The following is an 18,859-nucleotide window of genomic DNA, read 5'->3' as shown; positions in this document are numbered from 1 at the left end:
GTTAAGTGTGAGAAATAACTGCAACTTAAAGCCTCCCCCTCATTAATAGCGTTTACATCTCAACAGCATATGGTGAGCTGCTTCCTGCATCTTAACTACGCTCATATTAACAGCAGTACAATTATCTCTTATTCCTATTACAACCACTTATTAAATGTTTTATGCCAGTCATTGGACTGACCCTGTCAGCTGACTGAAAGAAAAAAAAAAATGTTATCTCATAATGTTCTAATTTGTAACTAAAGAATTAAAGGTAATAAGCTTCAGCTGATTAGCGCTTTTGTTCCTACAGTGCAGATGGTTTGTAAATTAACTGTGCTCATATGGGTATGGGATTACATAGCACAAATGGCAATAGTTCATATGTGAATATCACAACCATGAATATAAAATCCTCAGCCAGATTTTCATCCCAAAGAAGAGAAATTGATTAATTTCTTACTGTGCTTAAACTGCTAATCTTTCTCCGTCTACTCATTTTGTTTCAGCGCAGACCCACTGGAAAACCATGTCAGGACTTTCTCCATGTTGTCAATTTTAAGATATTCTGAGAGATATTATATGAATATCTCTGCTACTAACAGACACCTCCAACAAGTGGAAACTTCACCAACCCTTCAATTACGCCACAACGATGTCACTATAATCAAGTGTTACAGGACTTTGATACCTGTAAAAATTATTGTCAAGTGTCAAACACATGTCATTTTACTATCACCTGCCACATACTATCAAGGACCTTTTGACAGTCCTGTAAGATGTAAAAAAAAAAAAAAAACCTTATTTTTATGCTGAAACAGTTTGACCATGTTTGTGTGCAACACTAAACAATAGTCCTAAAATCTTGTCCATATGTGTTCAGTACATTTGTTTAATCTATATGTATTACAAAAAATATACAGCAATGATCTCTGAAGTGTTTCTTTGAGACAGTGAGAGAATACAAAGAGCATATTCTGCAAAACTCAAAAAAAATCGAAAATCTAAATTTCATCACATTTACTCCTGTTTTAGGTAGGTATTATTCGAAAGAGCTATTAAATGTCTATGTAGAATTCAGAGAAGTGCACGTAAGCACACACAGTGCTGCCTTCTTGGAGTTCCTGTTTATCCACAGCAGAACCTTACACAGCCCTTATGTAAATGAACAAGCGCAATCATTGCCAAACTGTGAGCAGACCACATAGACCATAACAAAGCAGAGGGATCTGTGAACATGTGCAGTGGTAAATGTTGGCATTAACTGCCATCTAGTGGGTAGAACTGGCTTTGCAAGTAAACAGAACTGGCAAGATCTGGATGTCAGACTGCCGTATTTGGATTCTGAACCTCTAAAGGAGGGATAATGTGGGGTGAACAACAGTGATCATCTGTGTAAAGGAGGAATAATGTATAGTTAACAGCATTGATCATTTATCTGAAGGAGGAAAAATGTGGAGTGAACATTTATCATTTAAAATGGATCTTGACTCAGTCTTGAGCTAAATTACTGTCATCTGCTGCCTCAGTCTTTTCCTTCTTTCATCTCTTTGTTTTCATAGGTATAGGCTGAATATTGGAAATCACAAAATGAATGCTAACTTTCATATTTTAAGCCCATTATTAGCAGCATATCCCTCCATCTATAAACCCTAATTGCCTCTTTGTAAATAAAAACTCTGCTTTTCTAGTATATGATGAGGGGGTTTAACCCAAAGAAAATTTTATAGGCTGTAGATAAAGGCATGTAGATTGTGTCTGGCATTCAATAGCAATTTTATAGCCACAATGAACTGTGTATTATCTTAGTATTCCCTAGAACGTGTGGCCTATGTTTACTGTGGTCTTTATATGACATGCAACTTATTACTATCATCTTTTATTGACTGAGTAGAAAAACTGACAGTCCTATGAGCCTTAATACCACTATATTTTACGATAGTATTATTTCTGATTATAATACCTCATTTGCATGTTACAACGTTTCTTCGGAAAATCTGGTTTGTCCTTGTTGCAAGGTTCCTTGTTCCTTGTCAATGTTGCATTCACGCGTTTTCTGAAATAACCCACGGTAGTGTCAAATAGCATATTGTGTCAGTAGTTTGGTAAATAAAAGAAGTACTATATTAATAGGCTACATGTATTCTTACACTGCTGCAAAAAGAAGCTTTGGTGCACAAAACCTACTGGTTTCACCGTGTAAAATCTGAAATAATGTGTGTTTCCAAATTACAAGCTGGGCAACTTGAGTTTAAAGTGCCACAGAACAGCAAGTGAAGGCGGCGGAAGAGGGAGGGGGAGGCGCCGAGCAATCTACTGCTGCATGAACACACTGAGCACACCCTGCTAGTGCTAGCGAGCTCGTCAGTGTCAACGGGCACAAAAATGTCGGGGAAGAGTTTTCGAGTCAGTGACGGGGACTGGATTTGTCCTGATAAAAAGTACGTGCTCCTCACAGTTGGAATATATTCCTATTTTGTTTACTAGGTGAAAATATGGTAGCAAATGTTTGCTGAATTAGCTGTTCGTGCTAACAGGCAGACGTTGATTAGCTTTGGCCTTCTAGGATGCGGTTCCCGCTAACGTTAGCTAAATATACTAGCTAACTTTTACCTTATTTCTTCCCCATTACCTACGCCGTAAGCAGAATAACCACGCCATAACAAGTGTGCATTTAAGGGTGGGTACATGTTTTGGAGATATGTGTCAGGGATTGTAAATGTAAGTTGATAGTGTGCGCACTAGCTAGCTAAAGTTAGCTTCTGTGGGTTGGGTGAGAGTCCGCACTCACTATTGTGGGTGGTGTTTACAATGCTGTAGAAGCCAAGTTGTCATGAGTGTGGAGTCTAAGTTGGGTAGTCAGCAGTCTCATGTTGCAGATGAACTGCATTGAAAACGTCTGAAGTAATAGACAAGCCAGCTGCAGTGTTCGGTGCTCAGGCCTTCCATACAGGGTGTCCAACGAAAGACTGGCGTTAGAAGCTAATGGTGTGGCACGTTAAATATATATAAACCTACAGCTGTACATCTTGCCCGTCTGCACCCGATTCATGCCTGAATGATTAACAACCTCAAGCCTTATCTGTATTTATACTATATTTATTTTCAATGCTTTTGCAGGTGTGGAAATGTGAACTTTGCAAGAAGAACAAGTTGTAACAGATGTGGCAGGGGTGAGTCTTTCTCTGTGCAAATTATTCTATCTTAATGAAGTTTAACACCCTTTCAGTAGCTGCTGTACTTAAAGCTATTGTTTTGTTTCCACAGAGAAAACCACAGAGGCAAAGATGATGAAAGCAGGAGGAACAGAGATTGGAAAAACTCTGGCTGAGAAGAGTAGAGGCCTGTTCAGTGCTAATGATTGGCAATGCAAAACGTACGTGTCTACTGAAAATCATTCGGGACAGTTAATATGTTTGATTAACCAGAAACTGGAGCAAGTAGACAAAAAATATTTTTCTCATAAGCATAAAAGTAAACTATGTGTCCTAGTAAACACGATCATAAACTCTCTCTTCATTTTTAATAAGTAAACATTTTACAGATGCCTTTCTTCCCCTCTCATTTTCATACAGGTGTGGCAATGTGAATTGGGCTAGAAGGTCAGAGTGCAATATGTGTAACACACCGAAATATGCCAAGCTTGAAGAGAGAACAGGTATCTCAACAAACACGTAGTTTGTCAGGTTTTGGTTTGCTTTTGAATACCAGTTATTCATGTTGCTTTTTTCATTTCTTTGCCTGTCAGGTTATGGTGGAGGTTTCAATGAAAGGGAGAACGTGGAATATATTGAACGGGAGGAATCTGATGGTGAATATGATGAAGTGAGTCTCAGCTGAAAGTGAAATGTTTGATGAGTGAAACATTTCAATTGACATACAAGTGATTGGCAGGTTGTCCTGAAAGTGTATGAACATGTTTTGTTGATAATGTCACAGTTTGGTAGGAAAAAGAAAAAGTATCGTGGAAAGACCAACAGCACATCGTCCTCAAAAGAAAGTGAAAAGAAGGAGGTGCCAAAAGCTGAAGCTGAAGATGAGGAGGAGGAAGACGACGAGGAGGATGATGAAGATGGCGACCTTTCCAAATACAAATTGGATGTAAGATGGAGCTGAAAATTCAAAAGAACAAATGTAATACTAGCCAAGTAAGTGTAATGTAAGAAAAACCTCACACACTTCCTCTTCAGGATGATGATGACGAGGATGAAGCTGGAGACCTGTCAAAGTACGACCTGGACGCCAGTGACGATGATGATGACAAGCCAGCTAAGAAAAAGGGCAGCCGCTCGGGTTCCTCTCGTTCCCGCTCATCCTCGCGCTCCTCCAGCTCCAGTTCACGGTCGAGGTCCAGGTAAAAGGGTACAGGTCAAGGGTAACTCCGGGCAAAATGTCAGTATCAGCTCAATCTTCCTTCTGATTTACTGATCAACATCAATTCCATGTCCTGTAATGCTGATTTGTTGTTTTCTTTGTTCTCAACTCCTCCCCTTCTGTGGTGTGAGACACTCCATGTGCAGATTAAATGATCTTTCTTAATAATTTGTGTTTTTTGTTTTGAGACGCCAGTGACCTCAGGTGGAAGGAATGCATTATTGATATTGTAGTCTTGAAATGCACTCCGGTTTTCCTTTTGCACTGATGTTAATTCACCTGCTCCACTCTGATGGAGTTGTTGCATACAGTTTAGTTTAGTGTTTCTCTTTTGATGACTGTTTCTCCAAACTCCCACATACATATGTTGTGTTCTGAATATTTACACATCAGTTATGATATACAGCAAGAAAAGAATAGTTTTCTTGAAGTATTTCTCAAGATTTATGTGTCTGCGCCTTGCCCTGTGATCCATCTAGCTATTGTTCTTGCACAGAAAATATTGGAAAGTTTCTGTTTTTGTCTTTCAGGTCCCGCTCTAGAAGCTCATCCAGTTCCAGATCTGGATCTCGCTCGAGGTCCTACTCCAGGTGAATGAGGTGACATGCACTCTCTCCCTAGAGAGTGTATGTGTGGGGCTGAAAGCTCCAGAACAGTCATGTTAACTAGCTTAATTTTAACAAAGACTGGATTCTTGCTTACTCCACTACAGTCCCCAGTCCAAACTCATAAACTGATATTATGGTTTTCAGTCACTTGATTGTAGGGTTATTTCAAGTTTAGTTAGGTCTCAGAGTATAACACATACACCGTGTGATTACCTCCATCGAGTTTTAGTGTTGCCAAGGCCGAAAAGTCTGACTAGACATGTGGGGTCTTCATCAAGCGTCTCAGGAGTTGGTACAGGCTTGACCCACTCAGTTAATGTCATTGCATTTAAAAGAAGCCAAACATTTCCAACATCTTAAACTATTTTGAGGACACCTTATTCAGTGAGCCTTTCAGCGTCTTGGTCAGTACCATTAATCCATAGTTACATGCTCTTAATCAGAGAAGCTTGATAAATACCCACGCTGGTGAGACTCTGTCTTGACCTTACTGACCTCAGTGCTTGGTTTATTCCTCCAAAAGATCCAGCTCCAGGTCTGGAAAGGGCTCCTCTCCGCAGAAGAGGTCCCGCTCACCCTCCTCCTCACCTGAGAGGAGACAGAAGCGCAGTCGCTCCAAGTCCTCATCTGGAGGGAGAAAGAGGAGGCGTTCTAGATCACGTTCGTCCGAAAGGTTTGGGTTTCTGTGGAATACCACACTGGCACTGATTTTTATTAGACAGCTGTCGCCTCGCTTATGGGATTTCAGATGTACTGAAATATGTTCACATTTTGCCCTGTTTTATTGTTTTATTTATATGTTGTGCTCATAGACTGTATATACATTAGTGGACGTGGCTTCTTGGTCTGAAAAGTGAAGCAGATGCAGAAGTACCTTAAACTGTCATTCTTTCCAATGGCCACCAGGGGGTGAATCCACTGGTTGCAAAAAGAAGTCCAATTGTATGTAAGCTTATGAGAAAATGACCCCACTTCTCACTTGATTTATTACCTCAGTAAAAATTTTCCTAAGAAGTTTACGGTCTCAGTTGCTAGTTTCAAGTTTTCTTCAGTACAGCATGATGTTCATTTTCTGCCCGCTTCTCCAAATATGGTCATAACCCTCCAAAAAACCAAGATGGCAACCCCAGTAATGCGAAACGTTGTTCGATATACAGTCTATGGTTGCGCACTTGTACTTGTTTCATGTATGTAGAACTTAATGTTATTAGCTGAACCTGCTGACCTTGTTCTTCTTCCCATGGTGTTTGTGTGATTGCAGGTGCCGTGGCCAGTCCTCTGGATCCTCCCATTCTGGCTCCAGTTCAAAAAAGAAATAACTTTATTACAGCCTTTAAAACAAGAAAAGAAACCTTAGTACAAGTGCATGTTGTGTTGCAAGGAAAACAACCACATCCTTTCAGTATGCTGTTCATTTTCATAGAAAAGTCTTACTTCCCTCAAAAAAGAACCACGGCGTCGTGACCTCTCTCTGCCGTTATCATTACATGCTCCCTTTTTAAAACCACTTACACCCCGATCTGTGACAAGTGTCTGTAACTACAGGTGTCCAATAAACATAAATGTTTGGTCCTGTGAAGAGGCTGTATCCCATTTTAAACCCGTCTTTGTGGCAGTACATTTTATTCTATTCATCTGTGGAGAAATTCAAGTATACATTTTTGATTACTTTTTTTTGGCCCTAGGAAACATCTGAGATTTTCCTAAATAAACACTTTTTTTTTTTTTTTTTAACAAGTGAAGTACTTAAGCACCAATTTAAAAATCAGAGATGTAGCAATGGATTTTGGCCCATTTGTTTTATTTTCTTGATAAATACATATTTTGTGTTTTCAAGGTAAGTATTTTACTTTTTGATATTGCTTGTTTTAAGTAAATGGCAGTAAGTTCAGCATTCTTTGGTGTAGGTTTAATGTGTTTTGGTTTTTTTCTTTACACAGTTGACGCCTAGTTTACCACTCAAAGTTATCCCTATTGATTTGTCTCTTGGGTAACTAAACAAGGAAAGCAATGACAGATTTCTGTGCTCCAGATTAGTGCATCCAGAACGAACATACAGTATTTCCTGATTTATGGTAGAATGTGGCAGTACAGTCTTTTTATGGGTAAAACAACTCAAATGTACACGTGTAAATAAAATCCTGTTGACATGGTTCTTTGTTGCTTTGTTGTGTGTTTGATTTGACAAAGCAGGCCACTCAAAGTTAATGAAGTTGTTAGCTAACAGCTGCTAATGCTCAACTACTAGCACGTGCGCAGGAAGCTAAAGTGAGGCATACATTACTGTTGGTTGTCGGTGGTATGCGGTTGGTGGAAAGTTTACTAGTAGTCCCGGAGTGTCTGTTTCTGCTCCTCAAACCTTACAGAGGCCATTCACAGCTAAGAAGTGACAAGCGTGATGAACAGCGCACCTGACGTCGTTGATAGGTAACGTGAGACCGTGCCAGCGTTGTTTCCATTATGGCGGCCGCTTACTATCAAGTTTGCTAATTAAATGTAATATTTTGTCGCCATAGATTTCAAATCAGTTTGCAATGTATTTGTTCTTTGACCCGAGGTTTAGCACATATTATATTTCATACAGAAACTAGCTCGTTTTTACCAAAACAGACTCTGTAGGATGAACTGTGGTTCGTCTCCGCTCCAAGATAATTTTGAGCCTCCTAAATGTGAAAACGTAACTGAATATTGAAGAAGGGGCTCGTCCATGCGGCTCACTCGTGTTGTTCTCATTCAGGTCAACAGGTGGCACTTGTTGCTGAGTTTAACAGAAGGAGGGCTGATTATATTGATGTGTTTAATATAGTAGAAAATTAAGGCCAGAAGGTTAATAATACTGTTGGCAACACCTGTTACTTTCATGGCCTGATACAAAAATGTCACGGGTTGCAGTCACTGGGTCAAATACTTTTACTACAAAGTGTTCAAATTAAGATTAATTGGCTTTCTTAATGAAATTAAGGTTGGACTCTACTGAGAGTGATACTGTTCTAGGAGAAGAACACTTAAACGTGTCGTCTGTGTTTTGGTAATTAATAGAGGGTAGTTAAATATAATGTGATCTTTGATCATATGTATGTAATATGACCCTAATTGTAGAATTAACTAAATGCAATAATACAAAATGCTTTTGTAAAAGATACGCCCACAGCCCTAAAGCTCATTGAATGTACGCCCCATGTTAATTGGCTTAGATATCCGAGAAATGATGCACAACTTGTTTCATTAAATGTGAATTTCTCCATAATGATCACCGACCGGAGGTAGCCTAATGATTTGATACATTCCACTGTTAACCCTATCAGTATACTCTAGCTCTGCTTCCAGAGGCTTCAGGACAGTGTTGCTTCACCAAGATGTGAGTCCGGAGCAGGTGCGTCTGAAGTGCCGTAGGAACTTGTAAGCAGACAGTTAATGAACTAAGATCACCATAACAGAGACATTCTACAAGGTCTCCTAAAATCGGGTTTATGATTTAGTGAGTGTATGTAAAACCATATGCAGCTCAGATGCTTCCTCTGGGCGCCTTTCTAGGTAGTCCCGCCTCCAGCGTGTAAAGGACCCGACGCGCTTTTACGCACTGCATTCAGTTTGAGCAATTTGGAGCGCGAGAGGATGCCAGCCACACACCCATGGGTTTTCACCTGCATATTGACTTTACCCTTCCGAAAGGATGACTATGGACGCTTGTGATTATCTAGAGGGCGTGCAAACCACCATTGGAGAGATGCTGGGCGCCAACGTCTCCAAGTCATTGCGCGAAGGCAATGGTACCAAGAACTCCAGTTGTGGATCTGTATCAGTTGGTTTCCCTATAACCATGATGATCACTGGCATGGTGGGCAACACATTAGCTCTTATCCTCGTGTATGTCTCTTACAGAAAGAAGGAGAATAAAAGGAAAAAGTCGTTCTTGCTTTGCATTGGATCGCTGGCGCTGACTGACCTGTTTGGACAGCTTTTGACGAGTCCAATAGTCATATCAGTCTACCGAGCGGATCTGAAATGGGACCATATTGACTCATCTGGCAATTTGTGCGCTTTTTTCGGTGTGTGCATGACAACTTTTGGCCTGTGCGCTCTCTTCTTGGCCAGTGCCATGGCAATTGAAAGGGCTATGGCGATAACAAACCCCCACTGGTACTCCAATAACATGAAGACAAGTGTGACAAAGCAGACTTTGGCTGTCATATGGTGTCTCGTGTTGCTCTTCGCGCTGCTGCCCATCGCAGGGGTCGGGGAATACACACGCCAGTGGCCGGGCACTTGGTGCTTTATCAGCACGGGGGACAGAAAAATCGCGGGCAATATGTTTTTCGCCATCACTTTCGCGGTACTTGGGATTTTCTCTCTGCTTGTTACTCTTTCCTGCAATGTGGTGACGATCCGGGGCTTAATTATCCGGTGTAAAACGAAGTCTGGCGCGTCTCAGTCTTCAAAACAGTGGGAACGGCTCACCACGGAGACTGTCATTCAGCTGTTAGGGATTATGTGCGTCCTTCTTATATGCTGGTCTCCTCTGCTGGTATGTTTTGTTTGTTTGATTTTTTATTTTTTTTATTTTTTTTCAGTTTACAACCTATAGTCCCTATGAGTGGATCAAAGTGAGGATGTGATGCAATGATGCAAGATAGTTTTCTCTCACAATGAAAGCCCTTGTACTAATATGATAATGTGGCCTGTGTCATAATTGAGACCCTTAAAAGCATTTTACTGTCAGCTGCCTTTCACAAACAACTGCAGATCCTTGAGTCTCTGCTTCATCTCTTGTTGCCAGGACAGCAAAAGCAAGCAAGAGTACACACTTGGTTTTCCTAATCACTCATTCAATCAGTCACCCCACCCCCCAAACACACACACACACACACGCACACACACGCACGCACGCACACGCACACACACACACACACACACACACACACACACACACACACAAATCCATACTTGCAAGTCACATAAATGCTGTCACGTATGATTCCTTTGAAATGCTGCTGCCAGTTTCCATTAAGGAGCAATCTACTTAGCCAGGTCCTGTTTGGGGGGTCTGCTCAGTGTGCTATGAGGTCATGCATTGTCAGTCACATATTTAATAGTCCCACTGGGGATATTAATAGAAGCCACAGCACTGATGGCAGACAGTGAGAAGCTAGAGTGTGAACATTATGTATTTCTCCTAGTAGTTTGATAATGTTGCTGCTCAGGACTGTCTTGGCATTAGTGTTATATTAAATATTAAATACAAAACTGTGGTCTCTCAGCCAAAAGTGTGTATATGATATAACATAGATCTCATTGTCCTTGTTCTTTCAATAAATGCATTATACCTTGTTTCATAATGCAGACCTCTGACATGTCTGTATTGTTCTTGCACCTGCCTTCCTCCTCAGGTCCTGATGCTGAGGATGATCTCCACCCAGGTATCTTCCCATGAGTGCAATTCAACAGCAGTGACCTCCAATCACACCGCTGGCCGGGACGTCCATTTAGACTGTAACTTTTTTCTGACGGCGATCCGCTTGGCATCCCTCAACCAGATCCTGGACCCGTGGGTCTATCTGCTCCTCAGAGAGATCCTCCTGCGCAAGGTCTGCATCGTGGCTAACGCAGTGTCCAACTGCTCCACAGAGGATAGGAAGGAGACCCAGACGGCATTGGATGCTCTTAACAAGCAGAACCAAGAAGGAAACAGCCTGAATAAACCACAAAGCGGCTAGGTCGAGCTTTGACAGGAATTGCAGTCTTTGACTTTGAAGCCAGGACAGATTGGATGGATGTGAAAATGGACACGCTATTGTTGCGAGAAACATGGGGATGAAATTTTTCTCCATGTCCTCTGCAAGGGGATATTGTGCAAAGGGAGACAAAAGTAGTCTCTGTTTCCTGTTAATGAGAACCAGCCGAGTGTACTCTGGGTGCACTTGTTTTGCTGAAAACACATTCACCTAAGCAGCATGTGGATGCATGACCGTGTCATCTCCTGCATTTGGCTGCCAGGAACTCTCTCATTGCTAGTTTTCCGTTTAGTAAGAACATCTCCCAGGCCCAGGAGTGTGGGTGACTCGAACCTGACGTGAACTGAGTCATTGCTTTCAAAAACTTGAAGCCATAATCCAACTAAAGGACAAACGCTTTTGCCGAATGTCTATAAATGAAGAGAGAAGCTGTAAATTGCTTATACTGAGTTGTAAATAACTTCGTCACATCTTTCATGAAATGTAATAACTTTGTTTAACGATGGGTCGTCATTCAGAAGAAAAATGCGAATCCTAAACTGGAGCCAGTTGTTGATTGTGAGATTATTTATTAGTGTCTATTGGATATCAGTTGTTGTAAATTTTAGAATATGCTGTATGTGGTGTTCCTCGGCTGGCAGCCAGGACTATGAAATGTGAAGTTAGTTTGCTGACACTTTTGCGCAGTTATCGTCTCTGCAGTTTCCTTCACAGCCACTCTTATGAACGTTAAAGCATGTTCGAGAAAGGACCGTAGATTTGTGGTGGCGGGGTGGTCTGATACTATAGTTACAGGGTTGCATCCATCACTGTAAAAGTGCCCTTGAGCAATCCCTGCCTATTTCACCGGATTAAAACTATTCTTTTTTAAGTACACAGTGGATAATGATACGTGTACCTAATTTCAACAGCCAGATCTTTTGGGAGGAAAAAAAAAAGGTAATTGCTGCAGTCTTTTGATTACTTACATCAATGCAAGTATAGAGAGGGGTGGTCTTTGGATGTAGGGCTGATGAAACAGTAATGAAAAAAGTTCCATCCACACCATCTCAAACACAGACTCCATAGAATTTAAAAGATTAAAAAGCTTTTTTGGCATACTTGAAGCTTTTTGTGCAGCTGTTACTGTGTACGTCAGCAGTGTCAGGTGGTCACATTCATGCATTTCTACAGGGTGGTTTCAAGATGTTTTTAGCTACATGAATTCATGCTTTTTGTTCTGTGGTGATTGCCTTGGTCATGTTGAACGTGTCCTTCAACATTCCATTATTATTCTTCCTATTAGCCAAATTGCGATGCTACCTCTAAACTCAAGTGAATGTCATTGTACGGTGCAATGTCACAGGGGTCCCAGATGCAGAGCGAGGGTGCTTTTCAGTGAGATGGTTTGACGTTGTCTACGTTGTCCTGTATGGCACCGTCTCATTGAATGCACACACTGTAAATGTATTTGAAGAGGTCCTGCATTGTGGTCAAGCACATCTCAAGGACGGACACATTTGCTGTCATGGTAACCTTCAGGGTGTGGGACACTTTGTCACACCAACATAACAACTCTGCCTTCTCAGCACATCAGCCAACAAGATTAGATTTACACGCTGCCTTGCCCGGTCTTGCCTTTGCCTTTCGAATGTGAGAATCATACAAGCTCAGTGATAATGATTTAGTAAACTGTTATCTGAAAAACCCGTGTGAAAGATGGACATTTACTGTTTCCACGTAACATGATTGTGAAACCAGTCTGCCCTTCTGTCCCACTCAAATGATTAACCTTGTTTAGTGAGTGAAAACAATGTAGAAGCATGCAAAGCATGCTCAGGAGTGTGCACAGAAAGCAGTACCTTGGCATTATTCCTGATCCTTCTGGGGCTCATTGTCAGCTAGGAATGTGCAGCAAAGTTTACATACAGTACCTCACTTGTGAACATGTGTTCCTCAACAAGAAATCAATTTCAATAATGTCAAAGTGCTATTACACTGACATGAGGAGTGTTCATCGTAATGAATGCTGCACTAATTGAGCTTGTGGCTCTGCATTATGAGCTTTTATTCAAAGCATATGTTCACCTTGTGCAGCAGTCAATATACACCTCAGAAGCAGCAGCTGGGGTTTTATCCATGCATTTAAAGCAATGATTGCATTTATTCTCAAGCTGCAGCGGGATATGGGGGGGGGGGGTAAGATTGATTCAATAAGCTTCCACTTGAATCTGACTCATGTAATTAACTCAGTTTTCTATCCAGGAGACTCGGAAGCTTCCTGCTCTTCATTTAAGTAAAGTAATTACACAGTGGAATATCCCCTTAAAGCTAACTGGCCCTATATGTGGTTGTGAATGTTCCAGGATCTTACATCCCACCCGACCCAAACAGTAGATATGAAAATGGCAGAATAATAATCTATTCTTTGTAAACAGAAAACACAATATTACACACACATTTCAATGTGTATGGACTGAGTAAAAGGCTCCAAAATGATTACAGGAAGCGCTGTCTGTGAAACATGACTGTTCATCAGAACCAGGGGAGCTATGAAAGCATCTGCACGCACGAGTTTATTGATCAATATAATCTTCAAAGGCAATGAGGGCTCATGTTTGGCTTCATTAGGAGGGGGGTGTCAGAATCCATTTTGCTCTCTGCTACTGCATGTTAATCTCAACATTACACATGAGCCTCTTTCAGAAATGACACTATGAATTCAAGCTCCGACTGTTGAGACTCTCGAGTTTGGTTTGCTCACGTGCTGGAGTGGTGTTCATGCCTGTATGAAACAAGCCATTTCAGCAGGCAGTAACATACGTTAGTCCGGCACTGGCATCGCAGGGAGTGTACAATTACATAATGATTTGAAACAGGCTTTATGAGGTCCGGAGAATCCGGCGTTGCCAGCTGGCTCCATTTCTTTCACTCAAGTCACTAATGCATGGAAGTGATTTGCTGATTGCCTCATGAGCTGAGGAGTCACTTGATCTTTGAGATTTCAAGACAAAAAGATACTGTTTCTGAAGAATGTTTGATCATTTTGATATTTTACGCAGTTTTTAAATGTGCATATTTCATTTTTTTTCCACTGGTTCTCCACTCTGTAAAAATAAGTGTCAGAATTGTTTCCAACGTCCTTTAAAATCCTACAGTCGAGTGCTTTAGAGTTCAGACCATTACTTTATGATGCCTTTGAAAAAATATTGTGGCATTATAATCATTTTGAGTGTCTCTATCAACCGAAAGTTGGACAGAAAAGCATTGAATTCCTGGAAACTTCTGCTGTTGGATTTGGTCACTCACAGAGTACATGACAAAAACAGAAAACATGAGCAGTTTTTGCAGAGAGCAGCGTCCTTTCTAGAAAGAACTGGAAGCGATCTTGTGTCTGTGGTATCAAGAAATCACAGAGTGGCCCAGATTGTTAACATGTTGTGTGCCACGCGCAGTTCACTGATAAAGGTGCGGGTCGAACCTTTGCTGTCATTTGTAGCAAAGTCCAGCTTCAATAGTGTGAAACTCTAGTCATAGGTTTTGTTTGAAAAGCCATTTTCAAAATTGAAATCCATTTGAAGACAAACTAATCATTCAGGGAAGAACCAACCTGGCAGGTGCAACAAGTAAAGCGTCTCTCCAGTCTATTTAAAGAACCCAAGATGGGGTCATGTGCAGACAGTACAATGGAAACAGGTTTCGGCCACCAGCCAAGGCTCCACTGATGAATGTAAATAAATACCAGGTGTCTATCAGATGTCCGTTTTCTTATCATTTGTTCACATTATGCCTGTTAAACAAGAACTCTGTACAACTCTGAGACACGATTCTCAGATGAGGGCTATCTACATTCTTCCACACGGCTGCAGCTTCTTTGTCAGAGCTCTTGTTCCTGTCACACTGTGTTCAGGTGAGGAATGCTGTAAATTTTGCAGCCTTTTGTTATTTTTCCTTTTGACATGTCTGTCATAGATAAGCTTATGTAACATGAGGTGAAAAGAAAATTATCTACCTACCCATGAAAGTGTCCTTTTGGTATTTTATGTCTCTTACTTGACTTCTATCAGTTCAACATGCAATGCACTTTTGATTCATTTTGTTGCTGTGTTCTTGGTGTACGTAGTGGTGTAACGTTGTGATTCTATTAAAGGACATGAACATGTTTTTTTAATATGTGTTGTGCTTTTGTGGCTGCTGAAGCATGTTTGTTTACTGAATATTTATACATCTTTGCTATCGTGCTAATTAATCACTGACGCAGTGTGTGTACAGAGATTTACAAGTAGTGTGCCTCCTGAATGAACTCTGGTGAGGCTGAGTCGAGCCTTTGAAAAACTGTGAAGCGCTGAAACACTCCTCAGTGAATTGTGAAATAAATGCTTTAATTTCTATTTTCAGAATCCCTCTTATGAAACAAATCCTCAAAACTGAAGAAGAATCCCAGGCATCCTTCAACAAAAGCCATTTTATGTCCTGAATGTGCAGTTCTAAACATTATTTTTCACCCTGAAAGTCTTGCTTTCTGTGTTGAAACTGGCTGACATATGAGAATGGTAGTTAAACTGAGAATGATGTGGTTTGTTTTCCAGCAGTAAATGTTTCAAACATTGTGAATGTACTTAAATGCAGCTGGTCATTTCAAAGCATGTGTGGGTGTCTACTGTTTGTTGACCTTGTGCAATGTGTTTCCAGTGGGCCAATAAATGGACATATGTGCTACTAATCCTGAACACATCCTTGCATACAAAGATCTTGGTAAATGATGTGATGCATTTACTCTACTAGTGAGGTCATTTGTTTAGCCGTAACTGACTTTTTCGATAGAACAGATGAATAAGGCTGAAATTTATAGCTACTGCCTACCTCAGAGGAACATCTCTGTGCATTAATACAACAGTCTATTGTTGAGGCGATAAATGCCTAAAGGGGCATCAGCATCCAAGAGGCTTCAGCATCTGTAGTTTTGCATAAGAGCAAAAACAAAATTTTAAATGATTGCATCATACTTTCCAAAAACACAGCAAAAGAGTCATTAATACTTTTATGGGTGTTAAGATGTACAAACTGTTCTAACGTTTAGGCACTGAAGTGTTGAAGATTTACCAAACATTAGGTCTACTTCATTCCCACACTCCCTTAATGCAACATCCTGTTTATTTGAATTTGTTCATAACCCCAAAAGAGTTCTTTTGATAATCAGACAGAGCCCAGCAAGTTTCCAAAGTTCCCAATAAAATCGGCACTAAATATGATAAAAAAGAAGCTCTAACTGTAACCTTGACAGCCAGCTGTGGAGGAGTCAGGGATGAGAAAGGTTTCAATGGTACCTGGTTTGATCATGTCATACTAAGGCCATGAGAGGATATTTTCCAAGCCAAACACTAACTACAACTACAGTCAGGTGACCCTTAAGCAAAGCGTATGAAGCCCCAACTGCTCAAATGTTTATTCTGCTCTGCAGCACACAGGACTTTTAGGTGTGGATGTATCAAAAAGAGCCTGAAGTGCTCACTGAATATACCCTCAATAAATAAAAAGTAAAATATATTTCTATTACCTTGTAGATGACAGCTGTGAGCAATTTTGAGGCTTTAATTCAATTAGTCATAAATTGTGTAAATCACCTGGCTCAGTCTTTGGGCGCTGCCCACCATGTAGTCATTTTATTGCTGAGTAAGGACACTGTCTGCGCCTGATAAATTCTAGTGGGCCCATTAAAGGCTTTATCGTCCCATTATTCATCCCTGCTAAGCTCAACAGACTGAGGATGTATATTTTCTATGAGGAAAGCACAGAGAGAAGCACTTCTGGGTCATGACATTGGACTATGTTGGTGTGTTTCTACTTGTGGATACTGTGTGTGTTCAAGACCAACAAGAGGCCCCCTGGTGGGCCTCAGAGGGTCATCTTGTGAATGGACTGCCTTTATATAGTAATAGTCCTATGCTCAGTAATTTACACAAATAAACGTGCAGAATGTCAATGACCAGCTATGTTTGAACATAATCATGACAACAACAACACATTAGCAGGTAGAAACAAACGTGCTTTGCCACTTTCAGCTAGCTCACATCCCCTCAGACACAGTGACTCAAAATGCATCAGCTTTTCAAATAAAAAAGCGATGGGGGAACTACACGCTCCAAAGCGTGCGGTGAGGAAATATGACCCTGAAAACATCACATTCTGATTTATAATGGCAGGCATGAGATGAGCTGAAAGCACAGCGTGTTTGTGGCAAAATCCTGTCACAGCCCAGATTACTTCCCCTTTTGTTGTCGTGCTTTGTTTTTTCTCCTTTATTTGGCAAGGTGGTCCTCTGAAACAATCAGAGGTGGGGTCTTCAGTTACAGCAGAACCACTGTTCTAGACATAAGAGCAAATATCCACATTTACACGTGACACCACCACATGGATCTTATTTAGCTTGAGAGGGTGAAGTGGATGCAGTTTTAAATGGCAATTTTAAATTTACCACCTATTGTTCTAAAAGAGGGTTATTTCACTAAATTCAGAGCCAAAATCTCAACAGCGGGGCAGTGCTGTTTCAGTGACTTAGTAAGGCTCATGTTTTTTTTGTTTTTTTTTTCCAAAGTTCTTTCCAAAGGCAACCAGACTTGAGGTTCTTGAAGACATTTCACTTCTCATCCAAGAGGCTTCTTCAGTTCATGTTTTGTTGGAGTTGAGTCTGGAGAACTCTCACTCACACAACCGCATCATCAGTGTTATTTTCACTAAGAGGGTCACTGATTTATCTGAGATATCATTGAAAAGGTGACTCACATGTCCCTCTTACTTTTTCTATTGTTTGGACTGTGATCTTGAAGGATGTTCTGTGACCACTGCTGCTATTCTTTCTCTAAAGCTCTTCTTCCACAGACCATTATGCTGAGAGAGATAAATGTCTGTTTACTCTAAATGACATAATTGCTTCACCCGGGCCTCTCACAGAGGAACAGAGGCACGACTTTAACTGAATTAATCAGGTGGGTGATGGATGCTTCTACTTTAGCTCACTTATGTTTTTAAGCTATACTTTGAATGCTTGGTCAGGGTCTTTGTTCACAGACCGCGTGCTGAGGGAATAAGACAAGACAATGCTGCTGTGCTTTGTGAGAGGACTAAGTGTCCCCAGGCTAGCTGAACAACCAGGATGAGTCAAAAGGTCACCTGCTGGCTTCTAAGAGGATCAGATCGCAGTGGAAGAGGTTTGGCTGTACATCTTCAGGCAATTCATCCGTTATGGCTCCAAACGTAGTGGTCGGTATATGGCGCTGGTACATGCATGGAGATGCTCTCACTGAATGACAATGAGGATGAAATGGAAAAAATATGCAAAGTTTGCTCACTCATCAAAAGTGAATGGAGATGTGATATTTTTGTTGGAAGCACAGACACAAAAGTGTCCAAATATGACATGTCAACAGGTGCTGGTGATTTTTAACAAATTCAAATTACCTCAACACTGTCATGATTTGATATATAGACTGCCTCATTAATATTCATATTGTTTTTCTCTCAGTCCTTCACCTGATTTATGTTTGCTGTTAACATGGGGAGAATTGTGGTGGTCAGACCCCCATCAGTTTCTACCTTGCGGTCTGTCACTGCCGTTCTCTGCTGCTCAAACACAAACTCATGAAGCCATAACTCCATCCCACACCTGCTCAGCAATTCCAGTCCAATCAACGTTCGATATTCATTTGGATCTCGTGTTTTGCAGTCAAGCCTGTATCCTAAAAAAGATGTAAGTAATCTCACTCTTGATACATATATCTTCAAAGATATTGAATGGTAATCAATATTGATAACACATACTCCTTTTCAGGAAGTAGACTGATGAGGAGAAGAAGAATTTAGGAACTGTTATGAAGCTTTTAGTAACTCCATAGTATTTACCAAGAGGAGAATTAGATAAAGAGTCTTCAATACAAGGATTTCTCTGTGTTGTACTCAGAGTACACAGCAAGAATCAGCTGTGGGGATTGAACTCACTGCTGCAGCATCTGAGGTTGTTGCCTCAGGCTGATATTGATTATACAATAGCACATTATATATGACTTTATCCTTTATTTACCCTTTTCTTACACTGTTGTGGAGGTTTAGTCTGATACAGGCTCACATTTACAAAGGGATACTGCTTATTTACTGCACGGCTATCGATTTTGTCTCTGACATAATCAGAAA

General features: G+C 40.8%; 2 protein-coding genes across 3 annotated transcripts; both read left to right on the top strand.

The window, feature by feature from the left end:
- Window positions 1-2,271: 2,271 nt before the first annotated feature.
- zranb2 (zinc finger, RAN-binding domain containing 2) lies at window positions 2,272-7,116 on the top strand. 2 transcript variants are annotated; one of them, XM_076726080.1, is made up of 10 exons: window positions 2,272-2,420; window positions 3,100-3,152; window positions 3,247-3,355; window positions 3,555-3,637; window positions 3,728-3,804; window positions 3,919-4,080; window positions 4,170-4,333; window positions 4,884-4,943; window positions 5,485-5,634; window positions 6,223-7,116. In XM_076726080.1, exons 1-10 carry the CDS (start codon window positions 2,365-2,367, stop codon window positions 6,278-6,280), a joined length of 972 nt encoding a protein of 323 aa, XP_076582195.1. In that variant the 5' UTR covers window positions 2,272-2,364; the 3' UTR covers window positions 6,281-7,116. The 2 variants fall into 2 exon arrangements, with proteins under 2 accessions (XP_076582195.1, XP_076582194.1); XM_076726079.1 differs by having other exon boundaries at window positions 5,485-7,116.
- A 1,518-nt stretch (window positions 7,117-8,634) lies between these two features.
- Window positions 8,635-15,359, top strand: ptger3 (prostaglandin E receptor 3 (subtype EP3)). The gene is made up of 2 exons (XM_076722152.1): window positions 8,635-9,486; window positions 10,349-15,359. The coding sequence occupies exons 1-2, from the start codon at window positions 8,635-8,637 to the stop codon at window positions 10,673-10,675; spliced, it is 1,179 nt and encodes a 392-aa protein (XP_076578267.1). The 3' UTR covers window positions 10,676-15,359.
- Window positions 15,360-18,859: the final 3,500 nt, after the last annotated feature.

Source organism: Chaetodon auriga, chromosome 3 (genome assembly GCF_051107435.1).
Source record: "Chaetodon auriga isolate fChaAug3 chromosome 3, fChaAug3.hap1, whole genome shotgun sequence".
NCBI lineage: Eukaryota > Metazoa > Chordata > Actinopteri > Chaetodontiformes > Chaetodontidae > Chaetodon > Chaetodon auriga.
Note: the sequence above shows the minus strand (reverse complement) of the source record. Positions and strands in the feature narration are given on the sequence as shown.

Coding starts and splice junctions, on each gene's coding strand:
- ptger3 (XM_076722152.1), top strand. CDS start 8,635: ATGACTATGGACGCTTGTGATTATCTAGAGGGCGTGCAAACCACCATT. Junction 9,487..10,348: donor TATGCTGGTCTCCTCTGCTG/GTATGTTTTGTT, acceptor CTTCCTCCTCAG/GTCCTGATGCTGAGGATGAT.
- zranb2 (XM_076726079.1), top strand. CDS start 2,365: ATGTCGGGGAAGAGTTTTCGAGTCAGTGACGGGGACTGGATTTGTCCT. Junction 4,081..4,169: donor TTTCCAAATACAAATTGGAT/GTAAGATGGAGC, acceptor CTTCCTCTTCAG/GATGATGATGACGAGGATGA. Junction 4,944..5,484: donor CGCTCGAGGTCCTACTCCAG/GTGAATGAGGTG, acceptor TTCCTCCAAAAG/ATCCAGCTCCAGGTCTGGAA.